This window comes from Nesoenas mayeri, assembly GCF_963082525.1.
Source record: "Nesoenas mayeri genome assembly, chromosome: 2".
NCBI lineage: Eukaryota > Metazoa > Chordata > Aves > Columbiformes > Columbidae > Nesoenas > Nesoenas mayeri.
In genome coordinates, this window is record NC_137543.1 from 101,411,938 (window position 1) to 101,430,993 (window position 19,056).

At 39.3% G+C, this 19,056-nt stretch overlaps 1 protein-coding gene across 8 annotated transcripts in view; it reads left to right on the plus strand.

The window, feature by feature from the left end:
* Positions 1–337: 337 nt before the first annotated feature.
* Positions 338–19,056, plus strand: part of ATP9B (ATPase phospholipid transporting 9B (putative)) — a 167,107-nt gene continuing 148,388 nt past the window's right edge. For 5 of the 8 annotated variants that reach the window (XM_080339198.1, XM_080339203.1, XM_080339201.1 and 2 more), the window contains exons 1-3: positions 368–507; positions 13,782–13,971; positions 15,809–15,982. In XM_080339198.1, coding sequence (XP_080195324.1) covers positions 13,829–13,971; positions 15,809–15,982 — 317 coding nt within the window. In that variant the 5' untranslated portion in view covers positions 368–507; positions 13,782–13,828. Of the gene's footprint in view, positions 508–13,781; positions 13,972–15,808; positions 15,983–19,056 lie in introns of all 8 variants that reach the window. The other 3 variants (XM_080339199.1, XM_080339205.1, XM_080339204.1) reach the window with 1 other exon arrangement.

Consider the following 19,056-nt stretch of genomic DNA (forward strand, 5'->3'; position numbering starts at 1 on the left):
GCGCAGCCTCTGCCTCTTCCTCGTCTTCCTCCTCGTGGCTCACCCGTGTGACGCTTCAGAAGCCGAACTACTAAACCTCACCAGCCTTAGCGAAGGCTCGGCTGAGCCCACCCCGCAGGCGCCCAAACCGCCACCAACGGCCCCGCGCAAGCCCCCCGCGATGACAGTCCCCTTCCCGCCCTCCCCACGAAGCGCCCAGCGGGCCTTGCGCCCGGCGGGGCCCCCCCCTGGGCCCCCGCCCCCTTGTTTACCCCGAGGCCCCGCCCCGCCGGCCCTTCTTTCCTGGCGGTGGCCGTGACGTCAGGGGTCCCGGAGGCAGCGCGCAGGCGGCGGGGGCGAGGCGGAGCGGAGCTGTGACGAGCGGGGAGGAGGGGAAGAGAACGGGCGCGAGGTGGCGGGGGTCGCCCCCAAGATGGCGGACCAGATCCCGCTGCACCCGGTGCCGCGCAGCACCCAGCGGAGAGCGGCCTATTACACCAGCGCCGCCACGGCGCAGAGACACAACAGGTACGGGCAGGGGAGGCGCGGCGGCTTCCCCCTTTTTCTTCCCCCCATCGTCTCTAACGGCGGGCAGGGCGGCCTGTGCCCTTCGCCCAGCCCCGTTGCCCTGTGGGGCTCCGGGACCGCCTACTTGGTCCGTGGGGAGGCCCCGCTGTAGGCCGAGAAGCGGGGTGTCTGCAGCCCATGGCTCTTCCAGGCCTCCGCAGTCCTGGCCACCCTCTCGGCCCCCGTAGGGGAGCGCATCTCGTTCTCCCCGTGGCCTGGCGGCGGGGCGGGGAGCCGGGAGAGGCCGTGGTGGTGGCGGCGGTTGATGCTGCAGGGCCAAGCGGGAGGATGCGCAGGGCGCCCTCTTCTCTACCGCTCCTGCCGCCCACCCCGCGCACACCCGTGCGGCCTGCGCTCCCTCGGCCCCCTGGGGCGCCCGCAACTCCGCGGAACTCGGGCCGCTGGCCGTAGTTTACTTATGAGCCGGATGCTCTCGGTGGGTGGCTTCTTTAGGCGTCGATAGTAAATATGTGCAATAGTTATTGTGTATTAGCACGGTGAACGTTGTTGAATGTAAGAATTACAATAATTAAGTTACCTGAAAAGTACTATATCGGTGATTATAGCAATTTGAAGAAGCCAGTTTAAAGGTCTGCCGTCAAATTAAGTTTTCAGGCAAAGACTGAATGTTTCTTTATTTCCCATTATTCTGAATAATTTCTGGGTATACTGTTATGAACAAGGAAGAAATTTGCTGCATTACTTTGGTTTGTCCATTGGACAGCACTTTTGCTGGGCAGGATATATGATTATAGGTAGTTGTTTAAGCTTTGTGTTTTTTTCCCTTGCTTTTTGTAGAACACTGGTTGTGGACACAAGAACTGAAGGGATCAGCTGTAGGATCTGAAATAAATGGGACTTTCTAAAAACAGGGTAGTTGGTGCTGTTGTTTGAATTCAAACCCAGTGATAAATCTGTTTGATCATGAATATGGTGTATTTACGTCTTTGTCTGAAAAGAGTAACTAACACAAAAGGTAGTTTCAAACTATGCAAAATATGTTAGGCTTAAATTATGTTGTGTTGATTCTTAAACTAGATAAAAATATTTTTATGAATGTTCATGACCTTGTAGGACAGTCTGCCGTAGTTGTAGTTTTCCCCATCTCACTAATACTGGAATGTCTGATAATTTGTAGTAGGTTTGTCCTCTGTTTTGAGGTAGTGTTGTAATAATTACTGTTCCTCAGAGAATTGAAGCAGGGGAAGCTCTTGCTGGAGTCTGTGAGCTTCTCAGTAGGTGTTGTGCTTTGGAAGTAAAAGGGAAAAGGGAAGATTAGGTTGGGAAAAACTTAGTCCAGACCATGAAAGGTATCAGGTGGTTCTATTGTAGCTTACCCAGGAGTGTTTTGGTGATTTGAAAAATGCTATTGATATGACAGGTTGAGTTCATAAATCAGGTAGATGCACAGGTTTACTGAAAGTATGTCTGCAGGCAGTAATTACAGTTATATATACATACTGTTTAAACCTCGCTTGATAAGCAGATTTGGCAAGCTCTAAGATCTAGCAGGGAACTGCTATTTGTTATGGATCTGCTTCTTCCCCTCTATCTTATCTGATCAATATCTTCCTCCAAAGATTGTGGATTAAATTATTTTGGTTTAGATTACATTTTTTTACAATTACAGTCTTTCATAATCTATGTGCTTCTCAAGTGATGGTGACATGTATTTCATTTACTGATCTGCCACACAAATGATTATCTATGATTTTCATTACTTATGTTTAACTAGTTGTAGATTTATAAGACCTTTGACATTTGACAGGTGTTTTATTATGTTTCTTTATTTTGATCACTTGATTAAAAACATTGCTTTTTTGAGCTCTGAGGATTAGAAGAGATATATAAACCTTTTCTCTCACTTTAATTCTTTATATTTTTCTTAAGGTGAGTTGAGTAGGCTGGTAATTCTACTTGAAGAATACTGTACCCTGGATTTGTGAGAGCACCTGTCATGTACTTTGGAAGGTGTCCTGTGGGCCTGTAACAAAAACATGGGAATGCTTATGTAGGTTCTACCACAAGTGTCTTGTGTAAAGTCAGAGGAAGTTCAGCAGTGCAGAGAGTTGAACTACAACTCGTAAGTCTTACAACTCTAAGCTAGTAATTGAACTACAGTTCGTATGTCTTTATGAATGATTCATCCTGCTTTTCTAATCTTTATCTTCAGCACAGACTTCGATGAAGCCTTGCATTCCTGTGGAAACTGCAGCAAAGGTCCCAATGTTGCAGAAACTTTTAAGAATGGTGAAGTCACTGAGGTCCCTGATAGGCAGAAAGTTATCACATGCATATATACATGTGGATTTTGCCTAAAAGAGTGTAATTCATACTTCTGAAGATGTCTAGAAACAAACACCAATTAAAATATAATAGAGTTGATATCTCAGTACTGCGTTTTGGGGTCCCGCAAGAGTCTCTGACTTGCTGTGATTTATTTCTTCAGCAAAGAACTTAGTCTTTTGAAAGTCTTACATGCAGATCCTTAACTTCATTGTGGTAGTGTTTTTAACTCATATTGATTGACCTGCTACTGTGCAGCATCAGTTAATACAGCTCATCAGTTGCTGACCTTTAGTGGCCTCAAAGCTAGTTTGTGAGATGACTTTTTTTGCTTGAGCTAAGCAGTCTGCAGGAGTCTTTGCCAGTGCTGCTGTAGTTTGCTTTGTAGTGAGGATAAGGACTTTCTCATTCAGTGCTTGTTAATGTGCTTCGCGCTTATTTTGACATACTGATAGCTTGTATTTTAAAACTGGAGTATGTTTTTCCTCACACACTTAAAGAAATGTTGATACATACCTGAGACTGTACACTTCTGTATAAAATTGTAGTCAGTTAAGAACCATGAAATGTCCAAGGATGTACTTAATGATTGAATATGACAAGATTAATGTGTTTTTATGTATTCATTTTGTATATATTGAGACCTGTTTGAAAAAAAAAAAATTACAAATACATATTAAATGTTACCTGTGGTTCAATGAACACATACATCCTTTTCTGCTTTTATTTCTGGTGTTTAAGGGCAACTTATTCCTTTTGCAGTAGAAATTCAGGTTTTTTATGTTCTGCCATCTCAGATGGATGGAGAGCGCTTGTTTCAGCACTTTGTCCTTCAGCATGAAGGATCTGCTATCTACAGGAAAAATAGCTGCTGCTTGGTGTTTACATTGTGAAGGGAAAAGAGGACCAAAAAACATCCAGCCTCACCTTAAATGTGCAATGAGACTTAACATACTTGTTCTCCTGTGTTCGACTTTTATTTGTCGTCATCAGCCCCAGAGTAGTCAACTGCTAAACACAGGGAGGAAATTAAGTGTGCAGTTCCTGTTTTGTCATGTGAAGTCAATGGAAGGAAAACAAGAAAAAGTAGACAACCCTAATTTATCCATAAGCAAAATACGTGGTTTGTTCGGGTATCTTGCACTTGCTGCTGTCCGTGTATGCTCATATTCAGCTAATAGGGCTAAGGTGTGAGGTGATGCGAGTCCTGAGCTGGTACCAAAAAATGAGGTCTTAATAGCTGTGTCCAATATTACATAAATTCAGTTGCACTCTGGGTATTCACAAAGGTGATGTACTGAAAAACACTAGCTCACTGGGATGAATCCTCTTACATGCTTATTCACCATATGAATCACAGTATCATACTTACAAATCACCACAGTAGATACATTAGTTGGTTGCAGTAGGGCAAATTGTGGAACAGATCAGCTGCTGTTGCTTGTTTCTGTGGTTTGATCACTGATAGAGCCACTCTGTTTTAATGCAACTGGCTATACTGTTACTTTTGATTTCTCATTCTTTTATGTCATTAGTGAAAAAGAAAATTATACAAGAAGGAAAAAAGAACAAAGTAATAGGATAATATGTCCTTTGTCCAGGTAAACACAGGATACTTGTTGCTTAACAACTAGTGGATTCTAGCTTTTTTCCTGTTATACATATTTCACATAAAATAAAAAAAAAAAAACAGGCAAAATGGAATGGAAGTCTGCAGAACTCAGAGATTGCTGAGAATTCACGTGCTTCGCTGATAGTTACAAATGTCAGATTTGAATATTTTGAAGAAAGTAAGGTGATTTGATATAGTGATTACTGTTCTAATGCTTTTCTTTTGAATAAAAGCTGTTCCAAGTGATTGTGTAGTTTTTCTGGTTATGATTTCTGAAGGTCTTTGGCTAGGCTTCACAGATATACAAATGTCAACAGATAATACTAGGTGCATGTAGAGTAATTCTGTGATTTCTTTTAATTTCTAATGTTATGAAGTGAGCTTTGTTAAAATACTTCGATACCTAGTGCCTGCCTTCAGTTGTTTATTAGAAGTGCATGTCCTAGTTCTGAACTACAGTGTGATTTTTCATAGTTCAGATGTTATTCTTCATATTCCAAATGGCAAATGATATGCGAGGTTTTTTTATATCTGAAATGTAAGAATTAAGAACAAAAACTTCCTCAAATAACTCAATGTTATTTACTGAGATCAGGTAACAGTCAGAGCTAATAGGACCTAACAGCTCGTGTAGAATGGTGTTCACAGAAAGCTCATAACTTCTTTTACCATTACTGTGGGTCTGGAGAGTCTTCCAAAATGTCCATAATTGTTACAAATAACCTAACTTTGATATGTATCAGTAGATTTTATCTGTAGCATGGGATCTATGCAATGATACTGGGTATCTCTTGCAGTTTTTCTAAAATGTTGCTAGTTCATACAAATCTGTGTGCTTCTGAGTGTTAAGAACAAAAGTTCTTACAATATTTGGGCAAAGTTTTACAGGTTTCGTTTAAATCTGCGCTTCCACTCCACCTCCAATTGAATGGCTGTACATATTTCATCCTGAAAATGAGTTTGAAAATGGTGGATGAATCTGAAGGATTGACGATATTGATATTAATTTGAATTTTTAATATAGCTTCTGTGATAAAGCATTCTGAAGATGGAACTGAATTTACTTTTGAACATTTGTTTTAAAACTGCTGTTGCAAAGTGATAGTAACTTCTTCAAACATTTGTTGTTTGACTAGAAGCAGTAAATTGTTTAGTCCAGGGACACAAACTGTAAATAATTGTTACTTTTTTTTGGTAGAAATAGCATTGTTAATGCTATTCATCCTACTACTCAGGATATGGTCACAGAAACTCCTGAAAGTTAAGCAGCTGTGGGAGTGTGGAGGTCTGGGTACTGCTTGTTAATTGTCTGCATGTGTACTGGCACACTTGCACTTGCTCCTGGAGAAAGCTCATGACATCATCCTCATTCCTATCTTGTGATGCTTTGTTTAAATCAGAGCCCCTCTCTTGCGTTGTTTATTATTTCCATGATGCACCCCCTCAGCCTCTTATTCTGTGACACATGTACAGAACTGGCAACTGAGCGGATGCACCATTACAGATTAGTCTAACCCACTTCTCTGTAGGACAGAAATTTCTTTACTGGAGGTAGCAACCTCTGGTAAGGGGATGTATTGGTTATTACCATGATACCAAAAATAGCAGATGCGACAGGTTCAGCCCATACTTGCTAGAAGTGTAGTGAACTCTGAACTGAAAGTGGTATTCCTGATAAGTGTTTTACATTACAGTTACTAAAATAGGGATGTTGAAGTGTATTGGAAATAAGAACACGTTAAAATACAAAGCTGTATGTTAGGCTGATATATTCAAATGTTCATTAAAGTATGCCTCTGTCATTTGTTTCAGCATATGGAGGAACGGATCAAATGCGACGCAAAGAAATCTCTGTAGAATTGTAGCTAGAAAAATTCTCTGTACCGTTATGCCATTTTCAATGCCATTCTTAAAAAGCAGATCAGATCCTTTTTACAGGATCATTATCGCACTCCTGTTTTTTACTGACTTCACCTGAAATTCAAATTGTTTCTCTATTTTGCAAAGAAAAATTACTTTTCATTTAAAAAGAAAAAAAAATCAATGTCACTGCCTTGGACAGAGATTCAGAGTTGTTGTTTAGAACTACATCACTGAGTAATTTTTAGTCTGAATCTGAGATGCCATCTCTTAATTCTGATTCTTCCAGCAGAGTTGATTGCATGGCACCTTTGTACTTGGGATGTTGTATTTGTATAACAGTGGTCGGGTCTCTGTTTTCAAGACTCTCTCAAATTTTGTACCACTAGTTTTTAGAAAAATAAGGTAGCAGTGTTTGTGTTTGCTTTTTTTTTTTTTTTTTTAAATATATGTTCTGTGCCCATTGTTCACATATTCAGTTTCCTGGATAGCATGTTGCTTTGTTTGCTGAGGCCTTTACTCATAGGTTAGCATTGCTTGTTGAATCTGGCACCTGATTTAGGATAGGTGTAGATTCTGAGATTTTTTTTTTGCCTGGGACCAAGGTCAAAGATAATAACTTTTGAAAAATGGCCTTGCCATATATTAATGTTTTCAGAATTTTGATGCAGTCTGTGTCGTCGTTATTTTAGTTTTTGTGACTTTTGCTTTTCAGAGCAATTTTTGATTTAATGATGCAGGTAATAATATTTCATGCATATAGAGCTATTCACAAAAGCAACTGTAAAGTATTTTTATATACAATGACACTTTCATTGCTGTCATACCTGAGAAGTAGTTTAATATTTTGCAGATGTAAATTTTGATGGCAAAGGACCTTTAAATGATTTTAGTAATTAATTGCAGTTCTTTGACTTAAAATTACTTAGAACTGTGTACTTGGAAAAAGTTCTCCTTATGTTTGTTTGGTGGTTTGTTTTTTTTTGCCCTAGTAATACTCTTTCACGCCAAGATAGGTTTATAGACAGTCATAATCATTAGCATGAATCTTCTTAGAGTAATTATTCTGATCTGAAACATTTTGATCACTAGGAAAAAAGTGTTTGAGAACTTCAAATTGCTATTGCACATGATGCTGTCTTTTGCAATGAGCACACCTGACTGAGTGTGCAGTGGAACAAACTTTGTAAACATATTTCCAAGGTTGTTCATGTTTAAACTATTGGTTTTGTCCTATACTTGCATGCCTCCCTGCTTTGTATGTGTAGTATCTAAATACAGTGATTTGTGGTGCTTGAGCAGGCATTTAGATTGCAAAGAACAGGGAGAGAAAACAATTGATGGGGCTACAATGTCAATAACAATACCCAGTGACAGTTACAAAATGGTCCCGTTGTTGGGATCAATGTTGTACCCTACTAATTAAAAATAGGGTTCTAGTGAATGTAAATGATGTTTACTCAGGTCCTGCTGTGTATTTAGGTATTTCTGGTACCTGTTTGTTAAATGCAGAGACTTGCTCATCTTGTCATGGGTAGAAAAAGATCTTATATTAGTGCTTTGTAACATAAGCAATGGGGAGTAACGAAGGGTGCCTTTTTTTCGTTAGGGCTTTATTATGCAGATCTGAATTTGCTGCATCTTCATACAACTCTGGTCACAAAGTGTGAGCTAGGAGAGAGAAGACAAATAGCGTTTAGAATATTTGCTTTATGTAAGTGTCTGGTGGAACCTGTGGTTTTAGTACCTATGATTTAGCAATTTTTGGTAAGCTACTAATGAAAGGGAGCTGCCTTGGTTATAACTGTAGTCTGCTTTTAGATCTTTATCTCAACAGCTATAAGAGTTTTTCCCTCAGCTCTGCATGGCAAAAGCTACCAGCTTTTTTTTTTTTTTTCATTTTTTAAAAATTGTACTAGTTGATCAAAGGTGCTGCCTTGTATTTTTCCAGAACGTCTCTCTGCATCATTTGTAAAAGGCTGGGAGCAACTTGATTTATTTGGTCTTATTGTAGTAAATATTATTAATCTCAGTGACATAGTCAGTAATAAACTTGCCTGCATACAGTAGAAGTAGTTTTTCCTTCTATCTATTTTGTCATCCAATGGGTAAATATGCACTGTGATGGGAGTGTTGTAACAGGCTTTTAAAGATCCTGTTATGCTAGGACACAAAAGCAAAGTTAACTGTTGAAACTAGATATAGATGTTCAGCTTTACAGATCTTCAGCTTCCTTAAAAGCTTTCTAAATGTGTGTTTGGTGGTGTTTGTTGTTTTATTAAGTTTGTTTTTTGTTTTGTTTTGGTTTTGTGTGTTTTGTTTTGGGGGTCTTTTTGTTATAACTGTTGGAGTAATGTGGTTAGTGTCATCTTCCATGTAGACATCTCTGACACGTCTGTCCCTAATAATGCATATACATTTTTAATAGGTTTATTTTGTGTGTATGGATTTTTTTTTTTAGGCCAGGACTTGGAGTCAGAGACTTAGAAGTAATGCTGATTAGGGGTGCACTTGCATTAGAGTCACAACTAAAACTATATAGGGACAAATAGTGGCAAGCTCTAATCAGTTCTAAAAACTTATGAAAGAGTTTTTCTGTGTTTTGTGTTTCTTTCAATTTCATGCATTTACCTGTAGAAGGTTTTTCCATTTTCTGCTTCTGTTGTAATCTAGGAACAACACGATTGTTTTGTAGTTTAACTGAATTTACTGCTGTGTAAATCATAGAGGTGTTTGAAATTATAGGGTAAAAGTAACTTACAGTCTTCAGAAATGAGAAGAATAGTTGCAAAAGTAAATGTCATTTGATTTTTCTCAGGTGGCTTATAGCAAAGCAATCTGTTTTATGGAGACACTGGATATTTGAACAAGAGGAGCAGTTATATGAAAATGCATTATATACTTATAAGCCTGATTATGGATGAACCTACATTTCTTAATAATTTTTTTTGTGCTGTTGTGCAGTTTCCTAAGATTTTTTTCCTTGTTACAGATCAGGGTCTGAACAGTTATGACAGTGATACAGGCAACCTACAGCAGCTGCTGCTTTGGTGGTTTGTCCTTTAAGAAACAATTCTTGCTCTTTCTATAAATATGCCTGTCCCTTTCTTCATTATTCCTATTGCATCTCTACAATTTGTCAGTCTCCTTTATCCTCAGACTGGGAAGGTGTTCATCTGGTTAACCCTTGGAGGAATCATTGGAGGTAGAGCAGGACATGCCTCAGACACATTGTGCTGCCTACTCCCTGTTGTGGTTTAACTCCAGCTGGCAACCAAGCACTGCACAGCTGCTTGCTCTGCTTCCCCCCGCCCCCCCCCCCCCCCCCCCCCAACAGTGAGATGGGAGATAGAGTGGAGAAAAAAGTAAAACTCCTGGGTTGAGATCAAGACAGCTTAATAGGATAGGAAAGGAAGAAAAACAATAATAGTAACGATAAAAGAATATACAAAATGATTTACACACAATGCAGTTGCTTATCACCTGGTAATCAGTGTTCAACCTGTCCCCAGGCAGCAGTTCCCCTGGGCAGCTTCCCCCAAAATATATGCTGAGCATGACATCATATTGAATATTTGTTTGGCCAGTTTGGGTCAGCTGTCCCAGATGTGCCCTTTCCCAATTTCCCACGCACCTAGTGTGGCATGAGAAGCTGAAAAGTCCTTCACTACTCAGCAGCAACTAAAACATCAGTGTGTTATCAACTTTATTCACATTGTAAATCCAAAATACAGCACTAAACCAGTTATTAGGAAGAACATTAACTCTATCCCATCTGAAAGTGGGACGCTCTCTGTCTTTCCTCTGTCTGTGACCAAAAACAGAGGGAGTTCTGTGGCTGGCACAAGCCACTAAGCCAAATGGCCAGTGCTTGGTGGGATGGGCATGGTCATACTGGGAAGCAGTGATAGCTCAGCTGCCAGTAACTTTCTCAGCTTTTCTACTCAGGTACTCAGGTGCACAGCTGCAGTTTTTTCCCCTGCTGCTTCTCTTCCGTGCTACTCTGCATCCCACAGCCATCTATGTCCAGTTCTTGTGTAGACTCATGGCTGCACATTCCTTTTCCCTCCCTCACTAGGTTTGAGAAATACTGCTTTAAGAAATCAGCTTTGTTTTTCCTTCTTGTGAATTATGGTATATAGCGCAAGTGGTAGGTGGCAAGGAAACAATATTTATGCAGTATCTGACAGTGCTTCTATCCTACCTGGGTCTTTTGAGCAGGCAGGTAGAAAAATCCGTAATAGATACTGCTTCTGCGTTTGTTGAGTAAAACCAGAAAATCAGGCAGTCATGATTGCCCTGCCCTTCACACCTTTCTGCTGCACCCTTGAATATTGCTCTTTTAGAACAGTGGAAGGCTGGCAGAAAATACAGAAATAATTATGGATCCAAATAGGTAGCCAGATTAAATTTAAATTAATTAAAATGGTTTTCATTACCAGTTATGGAACCCATGGAACTTAGCAACTGCATCTAATTTGGCAAACAGCTATCAAAGTGAAATGATGGTGATACAGGTGACTTGAGGCATCGTTTTCATAGCAGGGTTTTGATTTTAAAATGTTTATTTTACATCGTTTCTTTTCACTTAAATCTGTTAAATGATATTCCTAACAGTAGTTAGATTTTGTTGAAAGTTGTTTAATATTAATGTTCTTTTTTTCTTGGGAAACCAAGATTTTTGTCAAGATAGTTGTCTTCATACCTGACTTAGCAGCACTCATGCTGAGAGTTTTGATGTATTCACTCTGGCTTCTTTATTCATTTTGCTTTCAGTGCTTCCCTATTTTAATAGAAGTTTCTAGGATTATACTTAATTGATTTGTCACTCAAGGAAAATCAGCACTTCAAGCAATTAAGTGCAGAAAAATACTAGGTAACAAAGGCATAAAGATTTTTGTCCTCATCCTGGTTATGAAGAATCCATTATTCATTATCTTATTGTTTTTAAATACTGAAGTACAATTTTCCAACACAATAGCAAAATTGCTTTTGAAACAGAATAAATTGCTTGCTAGTTCAGAGGCTGTATTTTGAAGTCAGGATTACTAAACATGATGGTGCTTGTGTACATTATCTTCACTACTTGTTGAAGCTCCATATTTAAAAGTGCATATCTAGATACTGATTGTGGAAAAAAACCACATTTGTTTATAATATAATGGAAAAAAAAAACTAAAGGAATTATGGTATGAATGTACTCTGCAAATATTACCACACTTACAAAAATGGATTTAAATATTATGTATGTCTATGAGTGTATTTCTCAGCCAAGTCTCTCTCCCACAATTCTCTTGCATTAGCATGTTCCTTTAAGAGAGACTTTAACCATGTTTGCTGTGTTGCCTTTGTGTAGAAAAGATCCTATTTTCTGAATCGGACACTTGTTAACTTTGTTCAGAAGTCAAAGGGATCTCTTAGATATTGCAAAGTATCTCCAGTACAGCTAGCAGATTGTGATTTCACAGGATGGTGTTACAAATACACTATTAATTGTTTGGATGTCTAAAAGCAAAACACAATGCAACAGAAAGCTCTGTATTAAAACTGATAACGTAGTTTTCAGATTTAACCAGGAGAGATTATATTGGGTTTTTCTATCAAGATTTTGGGCTGAATACTGCTCAGGGTGCTGTTCTGTGTCAGCAGAACTTCCCCCTGCTCAAGTGGGGCCACCTAGAGCTGGTTGCCCAGGATCATGTCCAGACAGCTTCTAAAGATCTTAACGGATGGAGATGCCACAAGCCTTGCTGATGCTTACTCATCCTCACAGTAAAAAAGTGTTTCCTGATGTTCAGACAGCACCTCTTGTGTTTCAGTTTGTGCCCATTGCCTCTTGTCCTATGACTGGGCACCACTGAAGAGAGCCTGGCTTTGTCTTCTTTGCAACCTCCCTTCAAGTATTTGTCGATGGTAATAAGATCCTGCCCATGCCTTGTATTTTCCAGGCTGAACAGTCCAAGCTCACTCAGCCTTTCCTCGTAGGAGAGATGTTTGAGTCCCTTAATCATCTCCATGGCCCCTCATTGGACTCTTTCCAGCATGTCCATGTCTTTCTTGTATGGAGGAACCCAGAACTGGATGCAGGAGTTCGGTGTGTGGCCTAACTAGTGCTGAGCAGAGGGGGAGGCTCTCCTCCCTTGACTTGATGGCAATATTTTGCCTAACACAGCCCAGGGTACCAGTAGCTTTCTTTGTGGTAAGGGCACATCACTGGCTTATGTTCAACCTGGTGTCCACCAGGATCCCTAGGTTCTTTTCTGACAGGCTCCTTTCAAGCTGGGTTGCCCCCAGCATATGCTGGTGTGTGGGGTTGTTCCTCACCAGGTGCAGAACTTTGCACTTGCTGAGCTTCCTGAGGTTCTTGTCAATCCATTTTTCCAGCCTGTCGAGTTTGTGCTAAATGGTGGTACAACCATCTGACCTGCCAGACACTCCTTCCGATTTTGTCATCTGCAAACTTACTGAGGGTGCACTCTGACCCACCGTCCAGATCACTAATGAAGATGTCAAACGAGACTGGACCAGTACTGACCCCTGGGATATACTGCTATTTATTATCTAGTCCAGCTAGGCTTTGTGCCAGTGATCACCACTCTCTGAGCATGGCTGTTCAGCCAGTTTTCAGTCCAGCTCACTGTCTGCTCATCCAGCCCCTGCCACAGCTTGTCTATGAAGATTTTATGGGAGACAGTATCAAAGACCTTACTGAAGTCCACGTGGACACTATCCACTGCTGTCCTTTCATCTACCAGGCCAATTATTTCATCCTAGAAGTTTATCATGTTGGTCAAATATAACTTCCACTTGGTGAAGCCATGCTGACTATTCCTGAGGATTTTCTTGTCCTTAGTATGCCTGGAAATGGTTTCCAGGATGAGCTCCCCCATGTCTTTCCTAAGGATTGTGGTAAGACTGGCAGGCCTGTAGTTCCCTTAGTCCTCCTTCTTGCCCTCCTGAAAGCCAGTCTTGCTAGTAAAGAGTGAGGTGAAGAAAGCATTCAGTACCTCAGCTTTTTCCATGTCCTATATAACACCCTCATTCAGCGGTGAGCCCACATTTTCCCTAGTCTGTCTTTTGTCACCTATGTACTTACAGGCTTGTCTTTGCCATCCTTGTGCAGATTCAATTCCATTTGGGTTATAGCTTTCCTAGCTTTGTCCATTGATGATTGGACAATGTTGTGAGGTTTTTTTGTTTTGGTTTGGTTTTTTTTTTTGTTTGTTTGGGGTTTTTTTGGTTTTTTTTGTGGTTTTTTTGTTTTTTTTTAATTCCTCCCAGGTTACTCATCCTTACTTCTACCCTAGCTGTGCTTCCTTTTTTGTGTCTGAGTTTAGACAGGAGGTCCTCGTTCATCCAGTCAGGCCTCTTGACACTTTTGCCCAACTTCCTATTCATTGGGATGGAAATCTTTTGAGCTTGGAGGAGTTGTTCCTTGAATACTAACCAGCTTTTTTGGGCCTTTTGTTCCTTCCAGGGCCTTATCCCATGGGAACTCTTCCAAGCAGTTTTTGAAAAGGCCAGATGTGTTCTACTGATGTCCAGGGTTGTGAGCTTGCTTGCCAACCTCCTTTCTGCCCTCAAGATCTTGAGCTCCATCGTCTCATGGTCGCTGCAGCCAAGGCTGTGTTAAGCCTTCACGTCCCCATTGACCCCCTCTTTGCTTGGTGAGTACAAGGTCCAGCAGAGCACCTCTCCCTCGTTGGCTTCTCTAATTACTTGAAGGAGGAAATTATTGTCAAAGCACTTCAGGACCCTTCAGGATTGCTTATGTCCTTTTGTGTTGTGCCTCCAGTAAGTATCAGGGTGGTGAAAGCACCCATGAAGACTAGGGCTTGCAAATGTGAGGCTGCTCCTGTCTGTTCTTAAAGGGCCTTATTGCTTGTCCTTCCTGTTCTGATGATCTGTAGCAGACACCCACTAATGTCACCTGTCCCTGCCCACCCTTTAATTCTAACCCAGAAACTCTGTTGGCTCCCCAGGCAGAGCTCCACACACTCCCAACTGCTCTGTCACTTAAAGGGAATGGATTTTTGCTTTTGTTAATTACTATTTATATATGGATTGTTTTGAGGCTGCTGTGAGGAAAATGGGACAGTCCCAGGACACACATTGTAAGAGATGACTATACAATACAGCTTCATAAAAGTCCAACTTACTGATTCTGTGCCAAACGCTTTTTTGTGTGTGACTCAGTCCTTTTTTTTTCGAGGTTTTTTGCTTGTTTGTTTTCTCTGAGCTCTAGGAATTATTATTCACTATTCCCAGTGCAAGAATAATTTCAAGGTAGATAAATTGCATATTACACAAATAATTGATGATAGTCTACTAGTCTTCCGAACTGTAAAGTATTTGAGAAATTCTAAAAATACATATGCAGAATATATGTTGATTTATTCTGGTCAGATACTTTCTTCATCAGCTCTTCGAATTTAAATACTGCTTAACTACCATTACCAATAGTGTCAGGTAATATTTTTTTATATTTAAAAGCTTTTGCTTTTGTGTTCAGTTTGGTGTGTTCTTTGTGTGTTTTGTAAGCATTTATGCAGCCAGTTTTTCTGAGTGTGTTTTCTTCTTTATGGTGTATTTTTATTGATTAGGTTTGTTGAATGTGTTAGAGCATAAATGTAGATGATCTTTGCTTGACTATAATGTTAAATTATTTTTTTTTCTAATTAATATCCGTACTAGCCATTTTAATAGTCTGTGAAAGGAAACCTAATAGTACTCTTTCAATAATTTTCCCAATTATATAAAAATATGAACTGAGTAAGTTACTCAATTCAGATGCACTTAGGGGAATTTTCTTATCAAATATTCCAATGTTTCGTCTTGGCATAAAAAGCATTCCAGAAATGTAAAACTGAAGCGGAGAATAGTTTCTGGAGAGGAAAGGACTTTCCTTAGCTTAGTGTTGTTTCCATAGGTCCCACAGTTGAATCTGTTTTGACTTGCTGACTGTTTTTGTGCAGAATTAAAAAAATAACTATAATGTTTAAGTAGTTAAAACTAAGATACTGATGAGTTCTGTAAAAGTGTGACTCACGTAGAGGATTTTGCACACAGAAATAGGTATCAGGAAAGCAAGCTAAAGAAGCTCGGTAGAAATCTAGTCTGTAGTTCCATGAAAACTCAGTCATTTGCATCTGTTACAAACTATGCCAAGTAAATTCTGTGTAACAAAATCTTACAAGGAATCCTTTGAAAAGTATGAAGTTACAGCTCTGTGTGTACAAATTACATAAGAAACAAGAATTTCTCTAGAGTGATTTATACTATGATTGACAATTATTGGAGGCCTTTTTGCTGTATCACATGTTTTTAACTCAAATTAGAATTTCTTGTTGATGTGTTAGCATCAATACATGAGCTATTTAGATGAAAACATCTCTCTAATAAAGTTCTATATAGCTAAAAATAACTTTTTTACTTCAGGAGATTTCTAGTAATAAAAAATTATGTGTTGGCTATTTACTTAGTATCTTTATCTCATTTTGCCAGGTACCAAGTGGAAGATGAGTCCTCTCATTTGGATGAAATGCCGCTAATGATGTCAGAAGAAGGCTTTGAAAATGATGAGAGTGATTACCATACTCTACCAAGAGCTAGAATTTCTCAGAGAAGAAGAGGCTTAGAATGGTTTATCTGCGGTGGCTGGAAGTTTCTTTGCACTAGGTTTGTTACATACCAGTACTTTTTATGAAACTATTAAATGAATTAAGTAAATAGTAACTGTGTGTTGTGCAATATGTACAGAGTACCAGAACACAATAATTTGCTTGTCACACAACTTTTTGATTATTTTGCCTCCATTTTCCCTACTATGATGTTACCAGCTGTTAAAAAAAAAAAAAAAAAAGTTCTCAAGAGCTGCTACTGTGTACTTCTCCTGTCTGCTTCACTGACTTGCAAGAGAGGCTTTTAAGAGAGGTCATGTGCTGAACTTGTACTAGTCTGAGATTCATAATATGGCATATAAACCTGGTCTTCCCTTCTACTCAAATCTACATCAGGGTATAGGGGTTGAACTTTATTTTGCTTTTGATGGCATTAGTGTTTTAAGCTGACTATATGTTTTTTTTCTGATGTCACTGAAAAGAAAAAGCAAATTCATTAACTGATGATTAGTTGACACTTCAACTTTAAAGGTTAAAGGATATGCGTTACTTGTGGCCTTGGAGTGAATTACAGCCGGAATTGGCTCTTGTGATTTGGTTCTTATTTAGAAGCTTTTTGACTAAACCCTGCTGTATGCAGTTGTGTTGGAACAGTAACTAATGAACTGATAGAAAATGTCTAAATACGGAAATTGCTATTAGGATAATTGAGATACATGAGATTTTATCTCACTTGATAAAATCTGAGAATCAGTCAAGTGAGTGAAAAGAATAGCAGATGATTTTAGAGTTGATTTAGATAGAAGTCTTCACAGGTGTTTTTTATGGCTCTTAATATAATTCCAAGAGACCTGATACTATTTTTTTAACCTAAACAAAGCTGTATTTGTGCACTTAGAGAAATAGTTTTGTTATATGGGTTTTTTTTTATATGGTTTTACTGTTGGCAGAAAAATAAAATCATTGTAGAAGAAGTAGTCACCACAGATTAAACAAACTTATCTGTTATTAATTTTATTATAGGGAATAAGTGTTGGGAAAGTAACAGAAAGGAAGTAAGGTAGCAAAGTTCACAAAAGCAGTGCCTGTACGTGCAAATGATTTTTGGAAGCAATGTTTCTGTTAGAACTACCGTTGTTAAAATGAAAAAATACAAAAAAACCCAACCAAAACCCACAATTTTAAAGTTTTTAAAAAGGCTGTTAATCTTTCAGGCATATGAAATACCTTTCAAACAATACACTTCAGGTGACTTCAGCTCTTAAAGTATTAGTTACTGTGATTAGATTTCTGTAAGTTTCATGAAAACAGGTAGACCAGTAAAGACTGCACCCTGTAGCTCCCCCAACAGAAAATTTACAGTGTTTTGGTAGAAACGGGCAATTGCAAGATGAGTTTATGGTGGAACGAATTAACAATCATAAGAGAATGTCACAAGAAAGTGACATGGATACTGAGGATTGAAAAATTCCATGTTCACAGAATTACAGAATGGTTGGGGTTAGAAGTGACCTCTGGAGATCATCTAGTCCAACCCACCTGCTAAAGCAGGTAGACCTAGAGCAGATTGCACAGGAAGGTGTCCAGGCAGGTCTTGAATGTCTCCAGAGAAGGAGACTCCACAACTTCTCTGGGCAGCCTGTTCCAGTGTAAAATAAAGAAGTTTCTCCTTGTATTCAGATGGAACCTCCTATGCTTCAGTCTGTGTCTGTTGCCCATCATGCTATTGGTGGGCACCACTGAAAGGAATCTGGTCCCATCCTCTTAATATTCACCCTTCAGATATTTGTAAGCATAAATAAGGTCTCCCCTCTCAGCTTTCCCTTCTCCGTGCTGAACAGACCCAGCGCTCTGTCTCTCATCGTAAGAAAGTTGCTTGCTTTTTAAAATTGACAGGTAGATCTCAGCTTTAAGTGGACCTCAAGCCTGGAAACTTTCAAAGTTATTCAACTTATTAAATAGAACTTGAGTCGTATTTCTGATGGATTTTTGAGAAGAAAATGAACAAGGAAATTGCATTATGGATTCGTTATTTTGCCACATGTTTTACATATGTTACTGCTAATGTAGGTGTGTGTAAAAGAAAAGCCCGCAGTAAGACAAAGGCCTTAGAAGAATATGACTTCTGCTTCACTGGTTTCCTTAACTGAATTTGGATACAGTAGAGTCTATTCAGCCTTGGATTTATACCTAGAGGCATTTAATCACATTAATGTTTTCTATAACAGAACATCATAGCAGATAATTTTAATTCCTAGCAGAAGCTTGAAATTTCAGTAGGATATTAGCAGCCAGAAGATATTCCCACAAGAAAGGTGCAGTTATCTGCTTAGATGAGATGGGGGAAAATTAGCTCAAAGGAAGGTGAATCACATGACATCTTATGTATTGGTCCAGTCAGGCTGGATAAGAACCTCATCTTGGGTGACCACATCTGAGTGAGTATAGTGAGTCTCTAAATACCTGTCACGGTGATAGGGATGTTTCTTCTGGGCTGAGAGCACCATTGAGGCTTTGTTACTGGTGGAATTCAGGGATGTGCAATCAGTGTTACGTTATTCTTTTTGATGGTTTCTTGTTATAATAGATCTTCTTGAAGTTTTGCTGGACCCCATACAGTACCAAAGTTTTTGAAATGCCTGTTTTGCAGTTCGTAAAGTTGCCTAGAGTCATGCCAAAGATCATACAGAAAACCCGGAGGCTACTGTATTGTCATACATCCAGTTATTGCTTACACTGTGTAGTAGAAGGAGTTACGTTGTTTTTGAGTGGTGTGAAGTATCAGTTTGGGATAGAATTGGGTGTTGATTCCTTCACACTTGAAATGGAAAGGAACATGTGAGAAAACAATTTTCATTTGTGTTGATGGTGGATTATTCATGTCATGCAAACAACTGAAACTTATTTCCAGAATGCAAACTGCGTTCTTTTAAGTGTAGTGTGAGATTAAATACAGCGTAGCAGTCTGAAACATGTTCAGCTGAGCAGAATTTAAAATTTCACTCTCTTTTTATGAAAACCAGTATCTCATACCTGAAACAGGGCAAGGTTGAAATCTCAACTTCCCCATCCAGAATTTCCTTTTGTTCTTTAAACTAAATAGTAAATTTTTCTAAGCTGCAACAGAAAGAT